The sequence below is a fragment of the Anoplophora glabripennis genome, unplaced genomic scaffold, assembly GCF_000390285.2.
Source record: "Anoplophora glabripennis isolate ALB-LARVAE unplaced genomic scaffold, Agla_2.0 scaffold27, whole genome shotgun sequence".
Lineage (NCBI taxonomy): Eukaryota > Metazoa > Arthropoda > Insecta > Coleoptera > Cerambycidae > Anoplophora > Anoplophora glabripennis.
In genome coordinates, this window is record NW_019416292.1 from 207,949 (window position 1) to 230,737 (window position 22,789).

At 34.5% G+C, this 22,789-nt stretch overlaps 1 protein-coding gene across 1 annotated transcript in view; it reads right to left on the reverse strand.

The window, feature by feature from the left end:
* Window positions 1-5,602: 5,602 nt before the first annotated feature.
* Window positions 5,603-22,789, reverse strand: part of LOC108909930 (glutamate receptor ionotropic, kainate 2-like) — a 49,515-nt gene continuing 32,328 nt past the window's right edge. Inside the window, exons 12-16 of the mRNA XM_018714408.2 lie at window positions 19,890-20,062; window positions 19,279-19,536; window positions 11,061-11,176; window positions 8,121-8,276; window positions 5,603-5,728 (exon numbers count right to left, since the gene is read on the reverse strand). Coding sequence (XP_018569924.1) covers window positions 5,621-5,728; window positions 8,121-8,276; window positions 11,061-11,176; window positions 19,279-19,536; window positions 19,890-20,062 — 811 coding nt within the window. The 3' untranslated portion in view covers window positions 5,603-5,620. The remainder of the gene's footprint in view (window positions 5,729-8,120; window positions 8,277-11,060; window positions 11,177-19,278; window positions 19,537-19,889; window positions 20,063-22,789) is intronic.

Here is a 22,789-nt window from a genome sequence, read left to right on the forward strand (position 1 = left end):
CTGATACAAGTTCTGTAAAAAATGAATGAAATTATGATCGACAGATTCGTTAATAACATATTACGACAAATAATAAAGGCCTTTTACCGATCCAGATGAGAAGAGATGACTAAGAATCATGTACAATTTTTTTGCAAAATCGAGAAAAATTAAAACTGTTCAAATTCGTAGGAAATATTGAGCTCTGAATGTTCTGAATGTAATACAGGTGTATTGCCTTATTTCAGGAAAAATAATATAATTTTTCAATTATAATGTAACATGAGAAGTCTTCCTTTTTTGGACAAAATTGATAATTTATATGAGGTTTAGTTGTCTAAGAAAATGTGTTTTTTACCGGTATTGTACCATGGCCAAATTTAAAGTTACTAAAACTTTGAAGAACAAATAATAATATTGGAGTTTTTTAGAGTTAAAAAACGTAAAACCTAAAAGAAAGAAGTATTTTTGTTAACTTATCTGAGGCAGATGTAAACGACGAATCACAAAATTCAGCAAGTTTTTGTCGTCTCCAGAAAAAAATTAATTTGCGATTTTTCATCAAGCAGAGTCGTGTCTTTTCCTCAATTATTTTCGTTAAATAAACGCTTCCTCGTTACAAAAGAGGATAGATCCAGACGTATACATCACAATGATGAGTTTTCTCCCAACTGGCTGTTATTTTCTTGGAAAATTTCTCACGATTTCATTCCTTAATAAAATGCCTGGAGTGGTATGAGATCCAGTACGAGCAACTTTTAATTAACTCCCCCAAAAACATGGCGGCGTGAAATCCTTTCTCCACAGGAGATGTAATAAATTACAGGTATACTTCTTTCTGTCATGTTTTTTTTTGCGACAGATTTTAACGGAAAGTTTAGAACGTGTATGTACAGTAGGGTGGGTCAAAATAGTCGACTATTTTTTTACTTTATACTCTGAAAAATAGGTTGCTAGACACCTCTACCAAATTCTCTCCAAATATGAGCTCTTAATTTTAATAGGAAGGTTCTCCGCTTTACAGTTTTCCATCTCTTTCTCAGTATTAAAAAAAAAAATAAATCATATATTTCTATCAACTGTTCGTTAAAAATATCTCCGTTTAAAAGATATTAAAGGTTGAAGTTTGAGTATTTCAAGACAAATTTCTGTTTTGCTTATGAATTTTATAATTCGTTAACAAAAAATCATTATGAAATGCGCAATTTATAGTTTTATAGGAAATTAACTGCTCTACAAAAATGGTCTCTTAATGATTAGTCGATTAAATAAAGCGTTTAAAAGATATTCATCGTCAAACTTCAATGCAAGCCAATTTTAACAGTTGATTAATAATTCGGAAAATTTCAATTTAGTTTACGAGTTTCAGAGAAATTTATACAAATTTGAGTTTCTATCGTAAAAGTAACTATTAGATATAGAGAAGTTCTTTGCTCGAAAATTTATTGAAACTTTTATTCTGATCAAATTTTTATAAATTTTATCTCTAATAATTTAAAATCCCGATCGTGTTATTTTTTTTTGAATGCGTATGTTCAGAACGTATTTCAAAACTTTTTTCCACAAAATATACATACAATTTTTCGTACCAGGGGATTTTTGTTTTGAATTTCATTCAACTTCTTCTGTTTGTCTTGTGAAACTAACGCCATCTATGTTTTTTATTCTCAACTTATCTTTAGTATCTACAGTGTAGGAAAGTACAGATGGTCTATCAGAAGTTACGTGAGAGCGATAAAGTAAGCCCTAGAAATCCATGTGATAGACAAGGATGGCTATAATGAAGGCGTCTAATAGTCAACGCCCATTTCGCCCTTCCACAAATAAGAAGTGGATCTTATTTGTGGAAGGGCGAAACGGGCGGTGACTAAGAGATGCCTTCATTATAGCTATCCTTCTCTATCGCATGGATTTATATGGCTTACTTTATCGCTCTCACGTAACTTCAGATAGACCATCGGTACTTTCCTACCCTGTGTACAGTTCGTACCGCATTTTCAATGTTTCTAAAACTCATGATCTCGTATACGTGGTCAGATAGTCGTATTAGTAAGTGAATATAATCAATGCTTGACAAAAAATGAAGAGCAATTTCAATTTTTATTGCAAATTGTAAAAGAACATCGCAAAAAATACCCGAACTGCAATAAAGAAAATTTTTAAAAGGAAAGTGTACGAATATTTTATAAATGTTTGAAATTTGAAAAAACTTAATAATTAAATAAAAAAACTTTTTAATAACAAATTGAACATTTTTTTTTCTTTAAGATTAATACTTTTCATAATAAATTTCTAACAAAAACGTTATTTTTTCAAGATTTAATGAATCATTGACTCAGTCAGAAATAATGCACAAATTTTTTTTCGAACAAACAATCATGCTTACGACTAAAAAAAACTAGAAAAATAGTTTAAAACATTTCTCTGTTCATAGAAACTCAAATTTGTATAAATTTCCCTGAAACTCATAAACTAAATTGAAATTTTCCGAATTATTAATCAAAAACTGTCCAAATTGGCGTGCATTGAAGATTGACGATGAATATCTTTTAAACGCTTTATTTAATCGACTAATCATAAGAGACCATTTTTGTAGAGCAGTTAATTTCCTACAAAACTATGCATTGCGCATTTCATAATAATTTTTTGTTAACGAGTTAAAAAATTCATAAGCAAAACTGAAATTTGTCTTAAAATAAACAAACTTCAACCTTTAATATCTTTTAAACGGTGAGGTTTACGAAGAAATTGTAAGAGACCTTTTTTGTAGAGCGTTCCATTTCCTACAAGTATATGAGAGATTTTTTTAACGAACAGTTGATAGAGAGATATGAATTTTTTTTTAATACTGAGGAAAAAATGGAAAACTGTAAAGCGGAGAACCTTCCTATTAAAATTAAGAGCTCATATTTGGAGAGAATTTGGAGAGGTGTCTAGCAACCTATTTTTCAGAGTATAAAGTAATTAAAAAAAATAGTCGATTTTTTTGACCCACCCTAAATTGTACAGGGTCATCCACATAACATTCTATACTCTTTACCTTTTTTACGTTTCCATCTAGGAAAAAACTGGTAAAGGTTAAAATATTAGGAAATGAAAAAAAATATTGACTGCTTTTTGATATAAACCAAACTTTTATTTTTTAAACATAAAATCGTGTATATTTATCAGTTTGCCAAAGCGATTGGAATGTTTTCCTTTTTTTTTTTTAATTACAGTCATTTTTTATTATGTTCCGCAAGAAGTCTCAATTGGATGTCCATGTAGTTCTTGCCAATGAGAGATTTTGAAAGATTTAATTAATTGTACTTACTTATTGATGATGTGGGTAACAGAGCATTACAAAAAAAGACTTGATTGGAAAACATGTCCATTATTATACAATATTCTGTATTTCGAAAATCAATAGTTTTAGGTCCTTAGTTTCTTACGATTGTTTTGTTTAAAATGATTCTAAAGTTATGATATGGACTTAGAACTGGACCTGTATATGGTACATACGTTAATTTTTTTTCTAAATATACGTTTAAGTGGAAGACACAACCAAACTGGAATGGAACTCCACTGTAGCTTACGATGACGGCAGGCAGTGGCGTGCCAAGGTCTTCGGGGGCCCCCCCGCAATTTTTTTCAAGGGGCCCTCCTCTACATCAAAAAAATTAATATACTGCCTATACTGGGTGACAACGAAACTACTGTCTGCGGTGATANTAAAAAAAATAGTCGATTTTTTTGACCCACCCTAAATTGTACAGGGTCATCCACATAACATTCTATACTCTTTACCTTTTTTACGTTTCCATCTAGGAAAAAAATGGTAAAGGTTAAAATATTAGGAAATGAAAAAAAATATAGACTGCTTTTTGATATAAACCAAACTTTTATTTTTTAAACATAAAATCGTGTATATTTATCAGTTTGCCAAAGCGATTGGAATGTTTTCCTTTTTTTTTTTTAATTACAGTCATTTTTTATTATGTTCCGCAAGAAGTCTCAATTGGATGTCCATGTAGTTCTTGCCAATGAGAGATTTTGAAAGATTTAATTAATTGTACTTACTTATTGATGATGTGGGTAACAGAGCATTACAAAAAAAGACTTGATTGGAAAACATGTCCATTATTATACAATATTCTGTATTTCGAAAATCAATAGTTTTAGGTCCTTAGTTTCTTACGATTGTTTTGTTTAAAATGATTCTAAAGTTATGATATGGACTTAGAACTGGACCTGTATATGGTACATACGTTAATTTTTTTTCTAAATATACGTTTAAGTGGAAGACACAACCAAACTGGAATGGAACTCCACTGTAGCTTACGATGACGGCAGGGCGTATCAGCTTGATTCCCCGTCCCCTGAAGTATCAAAGTGCACGATTATTACAGCAGGATGGTAAGTGAGCATCACCATTTCCGTAAACAAGAGCCGGCTTGTGATCTCGCCGACAATTGTCGAGTGGGTCAGTCTGGAACTGCTGCGGATGATTGTGCGATAATGCACAATTTCATGCTCGCTCAGTAGCGGCTACTCTTCGATAGAGATTTCGGTTTCCGAAGGGCATTTGCCAGAGGAAACGAGGACCAGAATTATGTCTGAGGAATGCAAATGCTCCAGCGTGTAATCGAAGCGTTTCAGAGCTCGAGGGAGTTGAGTTCGGCGCATCGGAATGTTTGTAACACTTGCAGTTCTGCACATTTTTCTCAAAAGCTGCATGACAAAGGACTTTCAAAAACACGTCTTGTATATATACTGCGCTTTAAACACTGACGATCTAATATACCTAAAAGTAAAAAAATCAATATTCGATAATCACTGACCTTACCCTGCATTTTAATGTTGCCTCATTTTATTCTGACTTATGACTTACGAGTCACCCTGTAGATACGCGGCCGATAAGCCACTAGGAACTCAACAGGCCAACGGTAGCCGGTTGGCAGCAGACAGAAGTCAAAACTGTTTAGTGTATCTTATCTTTGCTGTACTCAAAAAGAATAACTATGTGGTCTTTAAAGAGATAAGGATCCATTAGCAGCTACCGAAAGCGATTAAGTTTGTCGTTGCCATAATTCGGCAAGATTCGGTAGTCGCTTTAATCACCTTAAGTATCCGTAAAAGTGGGCTAGACATTTTTCAGATTTCGCCAAAATGCCTCCGTATGTAAACAACCTCGCAATAAATTAAATCGAAATTAAGTGGATTTTTTTCTTGTTCGGATAAGTGGGATGGTGTGGTATTCGTTTGAAGGTGCCGAAAATTATAAGAGTAAGTTGGCACTTTAAATAAATTTGCTAACTTGGCTTTATTCACATTTATTTAGATTCACACTGGAAAAATTGTGGAGTTTTACATAGAACAAAATTTGTAAGCGTGCATTTTTTAAAAGTTCAATGTGATAAAGTATACCGAGTGCACTGTCTATATTTCAATAATTTGTTTTAGTATTTGAAAAATTTATGAGGATTAGACACTTATGAAACCATAACTATCCATCACTCGAAAGTAGTATAGCAAACTTTAACAAAATTCGTTTTCAGAAATGGGTTTAGGAAGGATTTATTGAGTGTACACATTTCAAAACGGCACCGATTTATTTTCTAATTACTTATGTATAAAACTGTGACAGTAATTACTGATCCAATCACCTAAATGACTTTTCTATGGATGGTGGGCAAAATGTAGCCTTTTTTCTTGCCCAAATGTCCAAGGCAAACCTCAATTCTTTGTGGAATGCTTCTTTAAGGGTTAACTAAAAAAAAAACAATATTTTTACTGAAAAGTTGCAATAATTCCGTACGCGGTGAAGATAATATAACTTTTAGAATTTTAATTACATTGATGTATTTTCATTTTCCACTAGTTTTGGCATTTTAGCCATCATCATTGGATAAGGATTACTTGAATAGAAGTACTAGTAAATTACACAATGTTTGTGTGAAAATTAAAATGTAAATTTTTTTTCAAGTCATCATGACAAATTAGGAATAAACAATTTTTTGACCTAAATTTCATTCGTTTACTTTCCTTTTTTCCTAATGATGGCATAATAGCCGAAACTAGTAGAAATAGAAAAAATAAACGTTTATACTGATTGTGAATTAAAAGGGTCTCTAATTTACCCCAATGCAATGTTACAAATGAACTCAGTGATAATACAGTTGGCCCTACACAGCTATTTAAAAAACTAATTTTACAAAATATTTAGGATATAGATAAATCAATATGGCATGAATATGTTGCTGCACGACCTAAACAACTACTTCGTAAACAAAACATAATAGAAAGTAAAAATAAAAAAATGGTGTGCCAATTTTTGTTTATGTCATAGTTAATCAGTTTATGTTGTAAATAAAACAAGGTTGTCCATAGCCTTTGTACAACAATTATATCTACAAGTTACTACAAATAGTGAATTCAGGTACTTTTACATAAAATATAACATTTCCCTAAAAATATAAAGCATATAGAGCATATAAAAATATTTTATATTCTCCAAAATTGTTCAACTTTTAACGGTACTTTATTTTTCAATGACTCGGAAAGAGATTTTTTGTTATAATTATTTTTTGAATAAGTTAACAGATTTGCTTTTTATATAGCGCAATTTTGGACTGTCAACTATTTAGGATTTCCTTTACTATAAAATTATTGGTTTAAGATTTCATTTTCCTTTTAAAGTTACTTATTTTGTCAACTAGAATTCATCACAATGCATGGAAATTAAATTTTACTTATATACAATATAAAACTACAACATCGAGGTCATATCCTAAATAATTTTCTTGACATATGACTTGGCAAATTCGCAATTTGTTAGTATGCATATAAAAAATTAAAGTACGTATATGGATGAATTTAAAAAGTTAAAATATAGGAATATATTTAAGTTTCAATCTGTGACGACAAAATACTCTACTCTCTACTTTTAAAAAACTTAAAACATTTGACTTTTGTTTTAACTTTGCAGTGCACTTTTTGCTTAATGTCAAAATTTTTTCAGCATCAGTTTTTTATAACTACAAACATTATCTTTAAATATAATATATGTAATATATGTAATTTCATTTGGTATTGCCGAGAAGAAAGCGATGATGCTATTTTCAGTAAAGTATTCCAAGTTTGATTGAAAATGAAACTTTGAAAAGGAACTGTGCCATCCAATAACACATTTCTTTGTATATAAAACTTAAATGAGGACGTGAATTGACTATAGCAAGTAGAACAGGGTTTTGTTTAAAGTTCGATTGCAGTGTATTCTAATGGACAAAGTTTTACAGAGACAAGCAGTCCTAAATTTGAGGAAAGACACCATATAACTTGAAATCCACGTTTTATGTGCGTTTTATTGATAATTCATCCTCGTAAATTTCTGCATAAACACTAGTTCTATTCAAGTAGGCAAGTAGGGGATGTTAAAACAGTCAGTATTTTGATAATTTCTCGGTTCCTGCGTTAAATACCTTCACTTATTGCACTACCCCATTCACTCTTGACCATTTTAAAAATACATAGGACCTTCTCCCAGCGGAGTCTGGAGTGAAATTCGTTTTAATTGGGAGCTAAATTATACATCGAATTTGTGCGGGAGTGACGCGTTCCGAATTTTTAATTAACGAAATGATCTGAAAAACTCTATTTTTGTTCATTTACGGTCTCGCGCAAGGCACAGGTAATTTTTATGCCGGTCAGACGCGGCTCTGATTAGCATCGATAATTCCCAGCGGGGGAGATTTGCAGGCAGGAAGCGTTTCCCTGCGAATTTCTTCTGTGCGGTTTTTGTAAAGCGCGTTGTCAATTATTTTAAATATACAAATTTAGAAATGTAATTTTATTATTAACGTAACTTTTTTTCTGTACACTGTATACTATAAGTAGAGACAATCTATATGACTTCATCAATGACAGCACAAAATTCAGTCAGATTTTGTAGATCAACTAGAGTCATACACATTCTACCCTTGTCTATTGAAGCAGCTTCTTCCAGGTAGCGCTTTTTTGATCTAATTAGTATTTAATTAAAGAAAAAAATGGTTTGTTTGAAAACGGAGGTGGCCATGGTCGCTTTTCGATCGCTTCAAAGAGGATCCTTCTTCGCCGCAGACCTAGTTTTCCTAGAAACAGTTACGTAACTGTGTACTTACGTGCTCGACAACGACGACTTTCCGCACACTCCACAGGAACTCGCAGACGGCGATGACGAGTGCTATGCAAACACCGGCGGCTAGTACCACGAACACGCCACCCACGTGGTCCAACCCCAGCTCCGTGGCCGCCTCCTCATCGGAATGTTTGTCCTCCTAAAAAGAAGCATCCGTCATTTACCAACATATTCATTTACTAAATGTTTGTTTTGTGCTTTCATTCTAATATCAAAGCAGAGCGCGCTTTCAACAGTCGTTATTATTAGTTGTCAATGTTTTATTACGATGACGCATAATTGTACTAATCTCGAATTGATGGATTGATAGACGAGTACGTTGAATGTAAGCAAAATGCGTCGAATCGTTTTCGCTATACACCAAGTGACGTAAGATTTGTAACACTTGTTCAAAGAACACATATAAAGGATGATGTTTGATCTTTAATCAAGCGAGGAAATTGAAAAATTAACTCATGGGTTAAGCAACGAAAATCACACTCATATAGATGGATGCAAGTCATTAATGGAAATTAGATAACAACAATATTAATAACACGCAAGGAAAGAATGAATTGAAATCATATATGGGTTGGATAAAGAAAAGATAATACATTACATAATAACGAGCGTTCAAATAAAAACGTGGTCGAAGTTGGCTCTGACACATTGGACGTAGGGAGTAGCTTATAGCGACCAACTTAGCCTCATTTCTCAAGCTGCTGTATAGCAGCTGTCAGTTTCAATAACGTTAATGACTATATAACTTTATTTTAAAGAATAATCGTGATAACAATAACAAACAATTAAAGGAGCTGCGGAAAGTGTCCCCCTCCTTGTTATAACAATAAATTAAAGCAGCTGCTGAAAGTGTCCCCCTCCTTGTTCCAAGCACTTTTCACACCTGTTCCTCAAAGAATTAAAGACATTTTCTAAGATGCTCGGGGTATTGTTAATTTCACGAATCTTGTCTATAAGTCGAGCCTGCAGATGGTTTAAATCAGGAATAGGCAGTTCAAAAATAGTGTTTTTAAGGTAAGGCCACAAAAAGAAATCACACGGCGTAATATCACATGACCTCGGTGGAAATTCATGTTCAGCATTGAGACTTATTAGTCGATTTTGGAAAACTTCCCTCAACATATTCATCGTCTCGCCTGCCGTATGTGCCCTTGCGCCATCTTGTTGAAAGTAAAAGTTTGTAATTTCGTTTTCTTCCAGCTGGTTAACAAAAGGAGCGATAATTTCTTCTCTATACCTTTGCGCAGTAAGAGTACCATTAAAAAAAATAGGTCCATAAATCCTCCTTCGATTGAGAGCACACCAAACTCCAATTTTTTGAGCGTGTAGAGGGCCCTCGACAAAAAAGTTATCTGGTTTTTCAGAAGACCACATTCTCATATTCTGTGAGTTTACGTAACCACTTAAATGAAACCAGGCTTCATCAGAAAAAAAGGTGATATTATGAAGTTCACCGTAGTTGTTTAAAAACCATTCACAAAATACAGCCCGTCGCGGAAAATCAACTTCATGAAGTTCTTGCTGACAAGTTAAACGATAGGAGAACAAACGCAAATCTTTTTTTAACACTGTGTGGCAGGTACCGACTGATACTCCCACCATTTGTGATAAAACACGTACAGAAGTTCTTGGCGCATTTTCCATTATTTGTTGGACATTTTCTTTTAATTCTTCAGTCCGCTTTTTAGGTCGGCCGCTTCCTTCTTTTCTTGTTACACTGCCCGTTTCACGAAAAACATTAACACAACGCTGAACTGCACTTTGAAAAATTTTGTACTCAACAACGCCGGGAAATTGATTTTGAAATTCTATGAAACATTCCTCAATAGAATACTTCCATATTCCATCAATCTTGCGTCCATTTCTAAAGTAGGACTCTATGATAAACACTTTTTGTTCTTGAGAAAACACCATTTTAAACGCTTTTTAAAACGAAAATATTCAAATTGATAGCGGCGATATAGCGCTTTGACAGATGACGTTTAAGTTCATTTGCTATACGCTACGCCCTAAGTCCAAATTTTCAGAACCAACTTGACTACGTTTTTATTTGAACGCTCGTTATAAACACTAAGGGGAAGAAGTGTAGACAAACTCATGAGGCAGAAGTACGAGTACACTATACTATTCTAAGACGATGTTCTGAACACTTGCACTGCACCTTGTCAATGAAGGATTACGCTACGCTTTGGAAATATTGGTATTAAGGGATGCTTCTTAGGGAGCATTAACCGAATTATCTTCATCCGATCATCTACATTTATTATCCCGCATTATTGCGGGTTGCTAATTCAATAATGTCGAAAGGTTTTCTTAACCTATTAGGGTTAGCAGCTTACCTGGTCTGCCATTGTGTGCTGGTCTATTGTTAAATATAATCGTTTCAATTTAACCACGCCTCTATCTAGGATAGAGATTAAGGAGATAAAAATGTGAAATACTGCACTCGCTTTAGATTTGCAATTCAAATTTTTGCTGCGAGAAATCTTTTATTTAATTTGCTAGGTATTGCTAGCTGTGCTCTTTTTTAAATATATGTATGTGTTACATCTTTCACGTCTCTTCCAATGATCAGACTTCAGTTGGAGACAATTGTTTGTCACATTGAATATATTCGAATTAATTTGTAGCTGGTGTTCAAAACATTCCCTTGTTACCAAGTGTTACATTCTACGCAGCAGATATCAGTTTGTATGAATGATGAATAAATTGAGTTACAAACGTGATTACCTCAACCGAGTTATCTTATTTTTCTTGGCAGACTACATATTTAATTTTAAAATTGTTCAAGGAACATCATAATTATTATTTTTTCTGTATAACACATCGAAACTTTTTTAAATAGTGCCTATAGCTCCTTAGTTAAATACAGAAGAAATACTCGTAATAGCTTGGCAGTTACATAGATAGAAACATTTCTTACCTTGCACTGACCGCCTCCATTTTTTTCTTTCCACCATCTGTTTTTTAGTTTTAGAAGAAATCCCATTTCTTGAAGCCTCAGGATCACCTCGTTTATGGCCTTCCTGTAGCGTGCATCTGAAAAACAAGTTTTTCTTAAAAAAAATAGTGTAAAAACAGTAACATAAATTTTAAATTTAAAAGTTAGCAGTATATCAAACGTAGTTCCGATTAGAAAGTTAAGCGAAAATTTGAAATTTGCTCGGAACTAGAGAAATATTTGTGGTAAAGTTATGAATTATTAAATCCGAAATCCGTGGTTAATATTCACCATAAACCTTACAGGAACATACAAGAATAAAATAAAAACAATAAAAACAGGAATACACATTAAGTTTTTGTACCTTTTGTGTTGAATATGTAGCGATCGACTTTTAGAGTTACAATAAAATTTGAAAAAGTTCTTGTATTGACTAATTCTAAACTGTAAGAAAATAACACAGCTTTGGAATCATCCTGTATAAACATGTTTTAAAAACAATTTTACACTGATTTTTTTTAATAACGCAAATGAGACCTAAATTGTTAAAGATTCATTGTTAAAAATAATCTTTCCTCTGTCTGTTTAGTTTTAGGAGTAAGTTATAATCCCTATTTTTTTCGGGGTATGTTGAAAAATTTGTTGCCGACCGAAACCTAAATCAATTTTGATTTATTTCCTATTTCTTAAATTTCTATTTCCTTTTCCAAGTGGGCAAGAGCAGTGCTACTTTCGTTTGATATATTGCTCCAATATACACCGTTTTTGTTCTAAAAGCGTAGTTGTGTAGAGGACGCCTACTCGCTACTGTGACTCTTGTTCAGGATTTACTCCGTTATGAAGCAAGCACAGAAAATAAATATTGAGTACACCTAAAATTCAAATTTAAGTTTCCGTATATGTTTGTAAATCGAAGAAACAGGGATACATTTATTTCACTTTGTACTTGTCTTTAAAGCTTATAAATAAAATAAATAAATAAATAAAATATGAATAAAAAATATTAACAGAAAATATTTTTCTCTTTCAAGCTAGTTAAAACTGAATTAGTATAGTTTATAGTTTAATATGCCTATCATTAAGAGTTTTCTCAAAAACGGTGCAATTTTATTGAAAATAAGATTAACCTTTCCACACAATTTGTTATGTTACAATTTTTAACAAAATTTTAGTATCTACCGTAAAAGTGCTGCTAAAAAAATGAAACTATGAACAGTTTTTTCTTATTTCCCTGCTTTCAAAATTTTTTACACTCCTTTAGGCACTCTTTACTGTAACTTGTAAAAGATTATTTTAATATATTTAACACATTTACCCGATTTTAAAATGTCTAAGTGATACCACTGACCAAACGTCAATTTCTGGTTGTCAGGAACGTCACTATAAGCTCCAGGTAATACAGACTTCAAACGGCGCGACTCAATTTCCAGACACCTGCCCATCTGCTGCGCCACTGGTACCCTGTCGGTGGATCTCTTTGCATACGAAACAATTGGACCCCCGCAGTTCTTTTACTGCGGAGAACCTAACTCCTTTAGCAGTTCCGACGTTTTATGGTTTCTTTGTTAAATGCTTACGGTCTCATACTCGATTGACTAATAAATTCTCCCGAAAGCATAACAGAAATTTAAACTTAAGTGGGTTTACGGATTGACTCTCAAAATATGTTGGATATCTGGACGATTACAAAGCGGACCCCTGGGGTTAAGGCGGACTTGTGTCATTACCGCCGTGCTGTTTGGTGGGTAAAAACTTAATGTTGAAAACGGGAAACACATTTTAATTAAATAGAATTAAATATACAGGGTGTAACTAAATAAGTGTAAAACATTTAAGGGGGTGATTCCTCATCGAAAAAAAGATAGGATCTTTCATATAAAGAAACTTCATTGGAGCATCCCTTGTTAAGATACAGCCCCTTAAAGGAGGTACATAAAATTTGTTTAACAATTTTTTTCACAAGCACTAAACAAGTTACAATATTGAAATTAACCTGACATTTTCTACTACCAAAAAGACACTTAGCCAGTAATTTATTTGGTTTACCCCATGGTTGTAAGGGGTGGAAAACGCAACCCCTAAAATTTATTTCCAACGTAATTTTTTGTCTTATTATTTTTTTACCATTTAAAAATTTATTTCCGATAGCCTGTTTCATTCTAAAAAAAAATGTCTCTTGAATTTTTTGCCCAAATTAAACCAGTTCGCAGCAAAAAATTATTTTACGAACAAGATACATATCGCCATAAAACGAAAATACGAAACTAATTTATCTAGTAGGCCGCCATTAGCGATACTGACAATTAAATTGGAATCAAGCTGTCAGTTTGTAAATTTTTGAAATTGAAGTAATACTAATTGTGTATTGTTCTGTTCTTAATTTGTTACTTTAATAATTCACTTGTTATTAAAATGGCATACACAAATGAGGAAATGGCTGATATGCATTACGTTTACGGTCTGTCGCAGGGGAATGGGTTAGAAGCTTCTACAAGATATGCTGAAATGTATCCTCAACGGCAGCATCCTTCACATAGAATATTTGTCTGACTTCATCAACGATTACGTGAATATGGTTCATTCAACAAAAGAACGCAGGATTGTGGTCGCCATCGAGAAGTAAGAACACCACAGCTTGAGGCAGCAGTACTTAATTTGATAGAAGAACAACCTACTACCAGTACTAGAAAGATTGCTTTCCAGCTAAATGTTGATCATATGACGGTATTTCGAATTTTAAAGGAACATCTCTTATACCCTTACCATCTGCAACGAGTACAGGCACTGTTACCGCGAGACTTTCCGAACCGTCTTGAATTTTGCAATTGGATGCTGGAAATGATTAGAAGAAATCGTGACTTTCTGAAGACGATCGAATTCACAGACGAATGTAGTTTTTCTCGGGACAAGATTATTAATTTTCATAATTACCACATATGGGCTGATGAAAACCCTCACGCTATTGTCGAAACTAACCATCAAGAACAGTTTTCTCTTAACGTGTGGGTCGGAGTTATTGGGGATTATTTAATTGGGCCTCATTTTCTACCTCCTCGATTAAATGGTGAGGCATACGTTCAATTTTTAAGAGAAGTGCATCCCGTACTGCTGGAGGAAGTTCCTTTGGGCGTCAGAAGGGATATGGTTTTTATGCATGATGGGGCTCCCGCCCATTTTAGTCAAGTAGCACGTCAGCATTTAACTGAAACATATGCAAATCAGTGGATAGGTCGAGGAGGACCACAGAATTGGCCCGCTCGATCCCCGGATCTCAATCCTCTGGATTTGTCTACTTGGGGCCATTTGCAGCATTTGGTTTATCGTACTCCTGTTCGCGATGTAGAGGACTTAAGAAACCGCATTATCGATGCGTGCAGGGTAATTAGAGAGACTCCAGGAATATTTGAGCGAATACGTGGCTCAATGCGCCGACGTCTAGACGCATGCGTAATGTCTGAAGGTAGACATATTGAACATTTACTATGATTTCTACATGTTGTATGTTTTGTTATTATTAAATTAGTTTTGATTATTCCCCTTTAATCATTTAATGCAGGTAGTAACTACAAAATAACAGTAAATCCAGTCCGCATTTATGACGATGTATCTCTGTAGTTGTTCGTAAAATAATTTTTTACTGCGAACTGGTTTAATTTGGGCAAAAAATTCAAGAGACATTTTTTTTTAGAATGAAACAGGCTATCGGAAATAATTTTTTAAATGGTAAAAAAATAATAAGACAAAAAATTACGTTGGAAATAAATTTTAGGGGTTGCGTTTTCCACCCCTTACTACCATGGGGTAAACCAAATAAATTACTGGCTAAGTGTCTTTTTGGTAGTAGAAAATGTCAGGTTAATTTCAATATTGTAACTTGTTTAGTGCTTGTGAAAAAAATTGTTAAACAAATTTTATGTACCCCCTTTAAGGGGCTGTATCTTAACAAGGGATGCTCCAATGAAGTTTCTTTATATGAAAGATCCTATCTTTTTTTCGATGAGGAATCACCCCCTTAAATGTTTTACACTTATTTAGTTACACCCTGTATAGAACTTTGCTTTACAGAGATTTATTCATCAGTTGTAAATCTATTTAGCTCATTGGTACCAACATTTTAGTAATTTATAAATTATATGATGTTGTTTAAAGACAACAATAATTATACAGTGTTTCGCATAAGAACCGTCTCAGAGCAAGGGCATGTACGGGAACCCACAATATGGTGACTTACCGCAACTTACACAGTTATTCTTGAACTTGAATCAAATTTGGTACAGGGTGAGTGTACCAGGAGCATTAATCGACAGTAAGTAGAGTTCAATTGAAGCATTTTAAAGGGTTGATAAGGGATGATGCACCATTAAAATGTGACAGAGTGTTTAAACCCGTTGGCGACTTTTACTACTTTATTTTATGGGGAATTTAATTCTAAAACTTGGTTTAATTTATAACTTGCTGCTGTTGTATAAATTGTCTGTTACCTCTTCTTGATTCTCGATTATTAACATTAGGAATACTTTGTACAAAGTAACAAGCTAATATAGCAATATGGACTACAGTTTCTATTCGCTGCTAAATTTAAATAAAATCGGTAGAAATATTTCAACCAATGCAACATAAAAATAGATTGAATGAACCTTCTAAGGTCACGTACACAATCTTCCTAGTACCTACCCATTCGACTGATTCTGCAGAATTAGATTTGAAATATGATGAAATGAGGGCGAGTCCGGGAAAATGAAAGACGTAGCTAAATCTGTCTTGCACGTTCGACCACGTTGGCTTTAATAGCCAGTCGCCCTTTTCGATGGATTTTCCGTGGGCTTAAAGCAATTCTCGTGCTGGAAATTATTGATTTCGGTTCAATAAAAATTTCATGTATTCCCCGCAGCAAGTTTAGCCTTTCCCGGATTTGAGACAAATGCTATCGAATTGTATTTGTCGTTTTGTGTGATTGGATTTTATGAGTCCGTGTGGCAATAAAATTGTAAATGTCGTTTTTAATATCGAGTATCTGCTCGGAATTGGTCTTTAGGGAGTTGGAAGTGTTCTGATGTTTAATATAGACATGAAAATATACAAACTTCTGGTAATATTTCCGATTTATTTTCTTTCATGAGCACTGAACAGGTGGGCCAATTTCGACACTTGCGGAGGATATCTCCAACCTTGAGGAAAATTGGAAACGAAATTAAATTTATCTTCGAGGTAAAGAAACAATTTTCCGAAATAATTTAAGGGCGTGTGCTATTCGGTAAGGACTATTCACACCAAAATTGTGACTAAAATTAAAAATCAAACTTGACATTTTGATGTTAATTCATATTTGAAGTTGCTGTGAAAAATTGTGCAATTACTACTACTAGTGAGATATAATCTACAAAGCATATGCCATAAATACCATTTGGCACAAAGTTTTACTTTCTACCTAGTGGCAAAGAGTTACTGACAGTCACTGACTTTAAAAAATTGCTCTCATTCTCATGTCGATGCTTCTTTCACTTATTGTATTTATTTGAGAATGTTCTGATTTAATATTTGTCCCTTGCTGTTATTACTCTTACTTTTCCATATCTATCTTATGGGATTTTTAACTGCCTTTGAACACGTCCTTGAAATTAGCGTAACAAGCTTCTAAAGAAGCACATCATTAGTGTTTCGTCTTTCTAAATTTTTTGTGCTCTCATATTTGTTTGCTTTTCAGTTTATTAAACATTGTTTACTAACTTTTACGTCAGAGAATAGCTATTTTTATATCTTGAACGAGAAATTATACTTTTGCCGAGTTTAGTGAGGCAAAATATCCATTCGTGAATGCAAAAGCATTTCGCGCTCGAGATGCAAACAATATTTTTTTGAAAACTGCAATAAAATAAGACAATTGTGTTATATACAACAATTTTATTTATATTTGAAATCGTTTGAACCGTGGTTGAATCAAGATGGTTTAGCACGGTGAGTATCATAACTATAGCAATCTAATAAACATTAAAAATTAGTTGTTTGCGAAAAAAAGAAAAAAGTGTCATATAAAAAGTGTCTCTTAAAAAAGAATTATACTTATATTGTAATTCATATTTTAATAGCGTTTAATTCAAAAAGAGCTCGGAAATTGAAGACGAGCTTTACCAGGAAAAGTATTGGAAGGGCATAAAGTGCTCTTTCACAATTAATCCCCAAAAAATCGTCGAGACAGTACGAGATTGCCTACAATGAATGCAAAAGGTGGTGTAGTTCGAAGAAAAACTCTAAAAGTGTCCGAAGCGGCATACTTCGAACATAAAATTAATAAAATTAAATCCTCGACATTATGGTCAGTATTTCCATGTTAAAAAGTACACTGAATGCCAAAAAATGTATATATCAGAAAATTTCCAAAACTAATACCATATTTGAAAAGCAACTCAGTTGAATACTGTCCGAAAAAGTCCAGAGTTCTAAGAGGAAATTGTGAGATTTTTACAAGAAACACCTGATAATAGATTTCTGCTAGAAAAGGTAATTCAGATTAATACAAATCGATCGACTTAACTAATTTTTAGTCAACTTTTCAGGTTATTTTAATAATTGGTGTTTGTGGAGCTTTGAGAAGAGATAACGATCGATGATATAGAAGACAAAGATTCAATTATTATTATAAAAATTCCCGATTCTAAAACTCATACTCCGAGATGTTTTGTGATTTCAAGCCCAAACCAAATGAAGACATACTACAAATACTGTGCTTTACATCTGGTACTTATTACAAGTCGAAGATTTTTTGTGATGTACGTCAGAGAAAAATGTGTTAACCAAGTGGTTGCCGTCAACAAAATAAGGAATGTAACAAAAGAAATAGCAACTCATCTCAATTTGTCTCATCCGGAAACTTATACAGGGCACTGATTTAGAAGTTCTTCCGCCACTCTGTTAACCGACGCAGGGTCCGATATTACCATCATTAAACGACATGGGGTGTGGTGTTCTAGTACGGTAGTGAAGACATATTATATAGAAGATTCTATACAAAATAAAAATTTCATTCGCAAATAAATTGTTACCATCTTCAGCAGAGCCTACGGAACTTGCCAATAATACAACGTGCGCAGTAAACTTAAACAATTACAGCAGCAGCCTCATCGAACACCCAGAACTAAAAGCACTGGATCTGGCATAAATTTAACTCACTGCAACATCGGCACTTTCAATTTAGTTACTGTTTTGTAGGTATTGAAATGTTATATTACTTAAAATGTATATTGTTTATAGACCGGGAGATACTCGTAGAAGTTCAACGATGTCTTTCTCGTTTATGCCTTTTAGGGTACTGAAAGATACATTAGAGACGAGTAAGATTATGGAAAAAACTGATGTGCCCGCCGGGACATCTATGTGAAAATTTAATTTTATTTTGCAAAAAATAATGTGTACAGCGACGCATTTCTCGCTTATGCCATGTTCAGTCAGTCCTTAGTAGGACTTATGTTAATGGTTTTTTATGAGCTTTTCGAATATAACAATGTCATATTTCTAATTGGCATTAATGAGAAATTGGTAGACAATTAAATATGTTTTTCACATTTTCTTACAAAGTTTTCCATTTTTAGGTCCCTTGCGACACTTATGCCAAAAAAATTTTGTGATAAAATAGATACTTCCCTTCAACTTATGAACATAGCATAAGTGAGAAATACCTCGCTGTACACTGTACACATTATTTTTTTGAAAAGAAAAATTGAATTTTCACAAAGGTGTAACGCAGCCCATCTTAAATTTAGTTTATTGTATTTGTGTCTCGGTTACCTTTCAGTACTCTCAGAGGCATAAACGAGAAAGACGTCGTCGAACTTCAGTCTAATATCTCCCGGTCTATTAATCAATAAAATCATAAATAAGTCTCGAAAAAATTACAAATTATTTTGACATTGTTTTATGTTCTAGAACGAAAAAGACTTTAGCGTTCTAGAACATATAAGTCTTTTAGAGCTAGGTGACAAAAAAAAAACTCACTTTATCAACTGAAAATTTAACGAAAATGTCGATTCTTGATGACAGTTTTCGAAAAAGTAATTTAAACTGTATATTACATTCCGAAAATAATTCATTGGGCTATAAATACTTGTATTCCACCCTGCTCACTCTTGATGTAGCAAACGCCTGTTATCTTAATTCCCAACTACATATATCTTTCTAAGATCCTCTTAAAGGACCCTAAACTTACTAGTCGGCATGGCGATGCCGTATCCCTTGGAGTCCAACGTGTTCCCCACCTGCATCAGTTCGCAGTTCCTCTCCGTTTGGTATTCTATGGAGGAGCTCTCCATGAGAAAAGCGTATTGCCTCTTACTGTTCAGTACGCGCTTGACACCCTCCGGGTTGCCCGTTTCGAACACGGTTGGCTCGGCGGATTCCATCTGCACCCACATACGGTGGTAGGTGGAGAAGTTGGTGTCCTTGAAAAAGGCTTCCGTAGCCCCTCCTGAAACGCACTTTGTTTTATAAGAAATGGAGTTTAGACTGATGCCTACAGATATCCTCATTATAATTATTTCTTATTTTTAACTAAATTTTCCAAAAATTTAATTGAAATTTCGGAATATAATTGGAATTTCAAATTACACCTTCGAAATATGAGAAAAATGGGAAAATAGAACTACCTTGTGACCAATAATAGTCAGCAACCCCATTAAATAATAGAGGCTGCTATTTCGCCGTATTCAATCAAATTATTTAGTATTTTTCACGTATTTCTAAAAAATTTGTAATGATCCTATTTTTTAATATGTATCTATTTTATAGCCAATATTAAGGTAGTCTATCTACATACCGTACCTGAAACGCATCCATATTTGATTTTATTCTGAGCTGCCAAATCCTCAGCACTTTCTATAGTTGGACCCATCCGTTCCATGGTGAGGAAGGCTGCTAAATTGGCAGTGTAACAAGCTGTTATGATCAAGGAGAAAAACCACCACATACTGGTCACCATTCGTGTTGATATTCCCCTGAAAATTCGGCGTAATAATTGGGTATGGGCTATGTTACATCAAAAGCTTTGAGAATATAAATATACTTATGTAAATACAGGGTGGCCAAATGAAAACGAAACAGAGCCATTGTCAGGAACTGCGTCAAGATTGTAGAAAAACCTACAGGTCCGTCGATTTTAGATTAAAAGGGGACATTCTTTGTTGGTATTTTTGACTCCGCCCTTTCACCCCCCCAAGCAAGGGTAAGTATGTAAAAACAATTAGTAACGGTAAAAATGTCAGTCATTCGAGTTAAGTACGTCAATGGTATAAATTTAGTATTTCTTGCGTTACACTGGTTTTTGGCATACACAATGGACGTAAAATTAGTGGATTCCAAATTATTTTCTAGTATTATTTGGAAGCGTTGGTTGGTAGTTTATTTAATTGTGTTTTTTGAACAATAAATGTGCGAATAGATTAGCTCAGCTATTTAATGAACAATATCAAGATCGACATGTCAGGAGAAAGTATGTTCTAGAGTTAGTAAAAAAATTTCAAGAGACAGGGAACGTAGCCAATAAAAAATGAAATTGAAAAACCTATAGTTAATGAAGCTAGTGAAGTTGCAGTTTTGGGACAAGTTCATCTTGATCCTATATTAAGTACGAGGCAGCTGGCATCTGTGTCTGGGATCAATCGAACTAGCATACAAACCATTTTGAAGAAGAATAAATACAAAATACATTTAGTCCAGGAACTTCATAAGAATGGTTGTGACCGCCGTTTGCAATTTTGCGAAATAATGAGTGACCGGAGCAGGGAACGATCCACAGTTCCTTTTTAACATCTGTTTTTCTGATGAATGCAGTTTTTTCTTGAACGGGACGGTAATTCGTCATAATTGCCGCTATTGGTCCGATTCAAACCCAAGAGTTTTTCACGAGGTGCATACACAGCAACCGGAAAAATTAAATGTATGGGCTGGAATTTTCGGAGACCGGCTGGTGGGTCCTTTTTTTCTACCTGGTAATTTGACTGGCCAAATGTATTTGAAATTACTGGAAGACGCTATTGACCATGCCTTAACTGATATTATTGAAAATGTTCCAGAGTATGATGATTGATGAAGATCATGTGATTTTTCAATAGGAAGGTGCTCCTCCCTATTATGCGTTAATTGTCCGTCAGTATTTATACCAACGTTTTCTACGGAATTGGATTGGGAGAAGAGTCAGTATTGAGTGGCCTCCACGATCACCGGATTTATCGCCCCTTGATTTCTTTTTGTGGGGATACCTAAAAAGTAAAATTTATAAAACACAGCCAGCGTCGCTGGAAGATTTGCGTCAAAGAATCGTCGACGAATGCCGTCGAATCACTCCGGAAATGCTTCGGAATGTGCCCGAACGTTTCGAACAAAATCCTTATTCTTCTATGGAAGAGGGCGGTCATCAGTTTGAACATTTAATCAACTAAGTAGTAAGTAAGCAACATAATTTAAATTTTAAAATGTATTTTTTTTCAAAGTACTATTGGGCGGAATTATAACATTTAAAGTCTGTTGTAAAGAGAATTGTAAGAGCTTTCAAAAGGAATATTACTCAACCCCCAATGCCATTTAAATATTTTGGGATGATGCTTACCTTTGCTTGGGGGTGAAAGTGGCGGAGTCAAAAATACCAGCAAAGAATGTCCCCCTTTAATCTAAAATCGACGGGTCTGAGCGTTTTTCTACAATCTTGACGCAGTTCCTGAAAATGGCTCTGTTTCGTTTTCATTTGGCCACCCTGTATATGTAATATTCAGAAGACAGTTCCTTTCATTATTTCAAGAATAGTTCGTTTGAAAAGAGTTGTAGTTACAATTGATATTTAACTGGTATTTCTGTCAAACTCAAAAGATTTTTTTAAATATAAAATATATGGCTAACACTTTTTAGGTTTAGAAACACTAGAAATGAATAAAACTTCTTTTAGATGTGTGATAAGCGTGGGTTAGACTAATGTGTGTTCCTTGATAGATTGTGGTGGAACTTCGAGAAAATCTGCGGCTGTGGTCGGCTTGCGGCCAACAAGGCAACTACAATGCCATCCTAGCCGCGAGGTCCCCTGAGCCCCCAGCAAGAACCCGAAGCGAAAAATCACAGATCGTAACTTAGAAGTCCGCCGTCCAGCTTCAATTTTAATGAATCCCGCGCCGTCGCCGCGCATACCTCATCGTCCACCCATTAAAATACTCCGAAGCGTTTCCGAAGCGACACATCAATATTAATAAGGGGGGAGACATGGGCACGACGCAGCCTCTGCACATGGAGACGTGCCGGCCTCGGCGACGACTTCAAAGCCGCATTCTGGGAAGCGCGTGCCAACAAGGCATGGCATGTGCCTGGCCGCCGCTCATGCCGGTCATAGTTTATGATATTCTGACCGCTTCCTTGTACAGCCAGCGACTCCTGTTCAAAGACGCCGCGCATCTCTTATCATCGCCGAGTAATATACATAGAGATATCGCGCCGTGCGGGGCGGCCACGGTGATTGCATCTGAGACAGGGCCGTTTCCTTAGGTGAAATTTTGTACAAACTATCGTACAGAGTGTAACTAAAAAGCTTCCATAAATAGTCCACTGAAATGAAGGCTGAACCTCCATTTTTTCCTCTGTCGATCAAACCTGGGCGCAAATATGTTTTCGACCCTCAGGAATCCGAATCCGCAAAAATTTTTGACCTAGGTGATCAGGCAAGGGGTCAAAAGGTCAAAAAA